Source organism: Vipera berus, assembly GCF_964194415.1.
Source record: "Vipera berus genome assembly, chromosome: Z".
Classification (NCBI taxonomy): domain Eukaryota; kingdom Metazoa; phylum Chordata; class Lepidosauria; order Squamata; family Viperidae; genus Vipera; species Vipera berus.
The window spans coordinates 28422824-28429140 of NC_138205.1; the positions used below are offsets into that span (position 1 = coordinate 28422824).

The 6317-nt window shown below is 42.7% G+C and overlaps 1 protein-coding gene across 3 annotated transcripts; it reads right to left on the reverse strand.

Annotated features, from left to right (window-relative positions):
- Nucleotides 1–258: 258 nt before the first annotated feature.
- Nucleotides 259–5700, reverse strand: LOC308677286 (butyrophilin subfamily 3 member A1-like). 3 transcript variants are annotated; one of them, XM_081343549.1, is made up of 5 exons: nucleotides 4936–5700; nucleotides 4650–4828; nucleotides 4071–4369; nucleotides 2045–2149; nucleotides 259–1406 (listed from the first exon to the last, which is right to left on the reverse strand). In XM_081343549.1, exons 3-5 carry the CDS (start codon nucleotides 4345–4347, stop codon nucleotides 889–891), a joined length of 900 nt encoding a protein of 299 aa, XP_081199675.1. In that variant the 5' UTR covers nucleotides 4348–4369; nucleotides 4650–4828; nucleotides 4936–5700; the 3' UTR covers nucleotides 259–888. The 3 variants fall into 3 exon arrangements, with proteins under 3 accessions (XP_081199675.1, XP_081199677.1, XP_081199676.1); XM_081343551.1 differs by lacking the exon at nucleotides 4650–4828; XM_081343550.1 differs by lacking the exon at nucleotides 4650–4828 and having other exon boundaries at nucleotides 4892–5700.
- Nucleotides 5701–6317: the final 617 nt, after the last annotated feature.

Consider the following 6317-nt stretch of genomic DNA (forward strand, 5'->3'; position numbering starts at 1 on the left):
CCTCTCCAAAGGTTTGGGGAGGTGCGCGCGCACCTCCGCCCATTCGGGGAGGTGCGCATGCACCTCTCCAAACGGGCGGTGCCACTCTCCATTTAGAGAGGTGCGCGCGCACCACTGCCCGTTCAAAGAGGTGCGCGCGCACCGGGCGGCTGGGAGCATGCGGCTCCGGAGCCGCGGGTTGCCGACCCGTGCCCTAGAGTTATTTTTATCTTTTCAGTTTTGCTTCAATTTTAAAAGGGAAAACCTAGATCTTCAATAAAAATAGAAAGTAAAAAAATAAAAAATAGAGAGTCTTTTAGTCCACAAATTTTAGGAAATAGAATTCCGATTAGGATCCAGTTATTTTTTCAATGTTTTAAACTCCCCTGGGTATCAGTCGCCGCTGTTTCTAGAGGGAGGGCTGAAATCCCCCTTTCCTCTCCACAGGGGGGAAAGTACTTAAGCATCTTGTGCAAGTACAAAAGATAATTAGGATTTAAGAGAGGTAGATCTCACTGGATAATCAAATTTCTATAAACAACAACCAAGTTCACACAGCAACTAAAATATCAAACTCTGAGCTGTATATATTTCTGTTTCATACTTTAAAGTCAGAAAAATGCTTACAACAAAATAATCAATTAATACAATAATTTACACTAAAACATTAAATAAAAATATGCAGAACACAATGAGAAAAGAGCAATATTATAAGCAAGCATTTAAACAAAAAACCATCTCTATCTTTCTACCATCTATCTTATATTCTTCATTAAGATATAGATTGAAGGTTCAAAAACGTTTCAGGCAAGAATCAAAGATTAATAAAACAATAAACTCACTTATTCTAAAAGAAACTCTTCCAGAGTAAATAAACAAATGATTTAAAACTCCTTTCTCCATGTCTTGTCACACTGTTGGACAGATTTTCAAGGGAGTCTCTTTGTCCCTCACTAGGACAAACGGGAACACTTTCTCAGAAAATGGATAATTAAAAGTAAAGATATGATCCATTGAGTCAGCATTGTAAAAGATGAGTCTATCAAAATCATGCTTCAGGATAATCAAGATACGTTGTGGTGATTTCCAAAGTGTAAGTTTGATGGGAGGGCTTGTAGAAGCTTGGTATTCTCCTTGTGCTAGCTGCAGTACCCAAAATCCTTGAGTAATGGTGATATCTTTTGTATATTTTCTTTCTACTGATTCCCGGGCAATCCCAACGGCCCACTCTTTGACCTTGCCTACTTCCACCACCCATTCTAGAGTCCCAGAGTCAATGCCTTCTGCTCCCAGGACACCTGGTAAAAAACGGAAGCGCTCAGGATTGTCAAAAAGGACCTGGGTTTGCTCCCCCATATGTACCTCTTTCTGATCTTCTGAAAGGATGAGGGCGGGATAAGCTGTCTTGGGATCCAAGATCACTTCAACTAAAGTTGTAGATAAAAAGATTAGAATATTTTCTGTCAGGCTAAGGTCAAAAACAATATAGAACAATTCAACCAAAGTTCTATTCTTTATTTGCTTATGCACAATATGGTGGCTGCTTCCAAAATGGCACCCACTTTCATACATGTGATATCTGTATAGGAAAGGTTACTTGTTAGGGAGATGTAAGTATGAGCCCTCAGACAAAATGCAGTAAGGATACCATAAGCATTTACATTTCTAGAGAAACAGAGAGCTAAGCTTGGAGTAAAAATGTGGCAGTTAGAAAGACATGAATTAGACCCCAGAAAGGAAGAACTTACTAGCAAGAAATTTAACTTGACTTTCTATAGATAATTCTTGAATTATGACATATGGAACTTGTCCATAATAGTCTTAGGTTGTGATGGTCATTCAGGCACTGACATGATTGTGTCACTTAACAACACCCACACCTAGTCTCTCCAATGCATTTGTTAAATGGAGTATGGGGTGGCTCAGGTAGTGGAAGTGTTAATGTAGGCCCAAGTAGACGGACAGCAACTCAGAGACAAGCATTCAGATCTATCTCCTTCTGCCCTTCTTGCTGCAGCCACCACAAGACTTTTGTTTAGGAAGATGAATTCGTTCAACAACTAACCTTTCTTTGGAATCCCAAAAAACTTGTCATATATATTTGACAGTATTGTCTTTTCTCGTGCCTTTTTGTCTCTTTTAGTCATGGCAGATGGTTTTGGAGGGAAATCTGTGAGAAATAAATAAAATAATAATAATAATAATAATAATAATAATAATAATAATAATAATAATAATAATAATAATAATAATAATAATAATAATAATAATAATAATAATAATTTTATTTATATACCGCCCTTCTCCCGAAGGACTCATGGTCATACTTGTATTAAAAAAAAATGAAGAAACTGAAGCTCCTTGGTTCCCTTTGTTCCTTCTGCAACCATCTGATAGGCTAAATAAATTAATACATTAGCACAGTATTAATGCAATGAGCATCAACTGATAAAATGAGCAACAAGAAATATTGGGTAGAACAGATTTTTTCCACCCAGATGTCTCCAAGTGTGCTAGATCTCAATTGCCATCATTTTGGGCAAACACATCTTGAAGGGCATTACTCCCCAGAGAATTAGTAGAAATTCCTGCAACTCTGCAGTCCAATAAAGAATAGAAGACAAAAAGGAATCAAATCCAGCTCTTCTTTCAGTTTCAGTTTCCAGTAAGCAAAAAGATCTATTGAATTATAATGTAGTGATTTAAAAGTAAAAGCATTTAAGGGTATTTTTAGTGTGTTCAATTTGTTCTCTATGATCATGTATATGTGCCATTGGACATTAAAACTACTTCTATGTTTGAGTAAAGTATAGAGTGCCTAAGTATCATGCCTTGAGAAAACTTGGCCAACAGGATTTTTCATTCAAATTCAAAAATAAAAATGTAAAAGGATTTCTTGTTTGTCTGAGGAGGTAGATGTCTCAGCTAAGACAGAGATACCGTATTTTCCGGCGTATAAGATGACTTTTTAACCCATGAAAATCATCTCAAAAGTTGGGGGGTCGTCTTATACGCCGTCGTCTTATACGCCGGAAAAATAGTACATAAATCAATCGAGCGCCCCCGTTCTTGCAAACCAACTTCAAGCCTCTTTAGTCCAGTCCCCCCTCCGTGACTCTCCCTTCCTACCCCCAAGAGCCTCTCAGTCCCTTCCCCTCCCCCTTGCAAACGCTAGACCCCGGGAGCTCTTGCGTCTATTCCAAAGGGTGGGTGGAAGGAAAAGCCCCTTTCGGCTCCGACTTGGCTGCAAGTCAGCGAGCCCGGGAAGGCACGCCCTCCCCTCTCACTGTGGAGGAATCAGGGCAGGCTGGCGTCTGGCAGGAGCCGGCAGGGCAGTCCTGCGCACGCGCGCGCTCCCCGGCTCCTAAGGAGTCCTTGGGGAGCCATGGCAGGTGCCTCACGCTCTTCCCTCTTGAAGCAGCATCGGCGGAGCCGTCCAGTGTCGGGCGGGAGCCGGCAGGGCAGTCCTGCACACGCGCGCACTCCCCGGCTGCTAAGGAGTGCTCCTTAACAGCCGGGGAGTGCTCCCGCCCAACGCCGGACAGCTCCGCTGATGCTGCCTCAAGAGGGAAGAGCGTGAGGCGCCTGCCATGGCTCCCCGAGGACTCCTTAGGAGCCGGGGAGCGCACGCGTGCGCAGGACTGCCCTGCCGGCTCCCGCCAGACGCCAGCCTGCCCTGCTTCTTCCACAGTGAGAGGGGAGGGCGTGCCTTCCCAGGCTCGCTGATTTTCCGGTGTATAAGACGAAAAATCTTGAAAATCATCTCAAAAGTTGGGGGGTCGTCTTATATGCCCAATCATCTTATACGACGGAAAATACGGTAACTATTAAATCACAAACACCCTCTGGTTGTTTTGGGTTTTCTAGATTAGAAAATCAGCGAAAACAAGAAGTGTGATTTGTGCTGCAAAAAAACAGGAGGAATAACACAATAGGCCCTACTAAATACTACTTTCACTATGTCACACCTATTTCCCTTTTCCTCACACAGATTCTGAGAGAAATATTATTAGAAAGTCAAGGGGAAAGAGGAACAGAAGCCAACAAAGGAATTTGGGTTACCAATACGCAGCTGGGCTTTTTCTACCTACATTCCAGCATCTCGTTTCGGATTCTTGCAGCCAGATCCTTTTTATTTATTCTGTCCAGAATGCTGACAGTCACCTTCAGGGCTTTGGCATCATCATACGCCTCAATCATGTATCGGGCTATTTCAATTTGGGTAGCTTTCTCAGTCTTGGAGCGACGGATGGCCTTGTAGGCCTTCTCCACTGGGTAGTCCTCGAGGTGCATCTTAAATTTCTCGAATTCCTCTTCACTCAGCTCTTCAAAATAGTCAACTAGTTTACAGCGGGGAGTGTGTGACATTGTGGGTCTCGTTCAGATGTACCTAGAAGAAAGAAAATGTAAAAGTTGCAATAGAAATCAGATTGAAGGGATAAAATCTAGTGTGGTCAAAGTTTAGATAGGCCCACAGAGAAGAAAGCAAGTTAAATACACCAAGCCCTCAGGAGAAATCAGCTCCATCTGGCTCTGATCGTTTTCAACGGTCTCTAAGCGGGTAGCAGAAAAAGTGGAAAAAGCAAAAAAGCGGATCAGGCAAAGCTACTTCTTCCTCTGGCTATTGCTCCTCCTCCATTTTCTCCATTCCCGGCCTGCTGCACTCTTACCTTAACCCTGAAGAGACTTAACTTTCCTTTTCCCACCGACCGCCCGTGCCTTCTCTACTCAAGATAGAAAGCGGGGGTGCGGATGGGAAGCAAGTAGGCTTTGCCTCTTGTGGTCCAGTGAATAAGCGGGCAGCGCCGAGGTGTCGGAGCTGGAGGCTGGCAGACGAGTGTGATTTGAGCTGCAAAAAACAGGAGGAATAACACAATAGGCCCTACTAAATACTACTTTCACTATGTCACACCTATTTCCGCCCAAGCCCATTGGGTTTGCTTGCAGTCAAGATACCTCGAGGACCGGGAGAACCGCCGCTGGTCCAGGAAGGGAGAAAAGGCAACTCTCTCGCTTCCCCGCCCAATCCGTCGCTTATCGCTGTCCTCCGCCAGCCGCCGGCCTGGAGAATTCGGAGCAAAAGAAGCGGGACCCGGGGAGGAACTCGCCACTCAGCCGCAGCTAAGGAAAGGCGAAAGTGAAAGTGGATCGCGAAGCGGGACGGGGCGTCCCCCCGAGTTCTCCATCACACAGACAAGAATTGGAAAAGCATCGCCCCTCTGTAACAGAATGGCGTGGATGACTTTGGGGAAGGAAGTGAAGAAATGCAGCCTAGGAAACAGACAAGAGAGGCAGAAGCCCCCAGTGGCTTAAAGGTCTGAGAAAGAAACTTAGCAAGACCCGCTCTAAATGTTCAGACAACTAAAAATGGCGTCGGGAAGTTTATACTTCCAGACTTGTTATATCGCTTCATAATAAAGAAGAATTAAACATCTGTTGCTGTTTCCTTTGTGGGAAGGCTGACACCTGCCAATGGAAGAGTTTCCCAGAGCCGGTGCCTGCAAATCGCGATGGGTTGAACAATCGCCGTCATCCCTAGCCATTCTCTCTAATAGCTTGATGTGCAGAGATAAATAAGCTGCCATGCTTAAGTGTAAAACTGCTGCCTGCCTAAGCCAAAATAACGCTGCCAAAGGCTTTAGAACCTAAAAAAAAATATTTTTCATCTTCAAAACTACTTTTTGCCCTTTTATTTCATTGAAGCTTGTAGGAAAATAGAGACGTTTGTATACTTGATATAGCACAGACGTAGTATAGTAGGGATAAGAAATTGCCTAGTGCATTTTAAAAAAATTGCACTGTTACCTAGCCATGAGTCCATATGTATTCTAGTATGCAGTTGCTCCACACATAATCATTAATTTCTTCGTAGTTTGAGTCTGTTTGTTCCTGTAAAGTAGATGTAGCTTATATTTAGTGGTGGGAGGGTGTCTTTCACTCTGGGAGCAATTTTAACCTGTCCTTTTTGTGACCGCAATCTTTGTGCCTCTGCAATCTTTATAAACAAAAGTATTTGTGTTCCTGGTCTGGGTAAAAGAATGAACCATTGTAGGTATGAGAAAAACAAAATTCATAGATATTTTCAAAACCACTGTATTAGAAATGCTTTGATAACTGTATGGGAAAAAATGAAAATGAAAATATGTGTAAAAATTCCAGGGTGGTTATCAACAATTGAAGCTTTTTCACATGTAAACTTGTTAGATTTTGAAAAAAAAGTGGACATATAAAGATATTTTAAATATTGATGGGACATTGAAATCAAAGCAAGAACTGGAATATCAGGGTATCAACATGTCATGGTGGGCACGTTTACAAATACAAAATAGATATGAAAA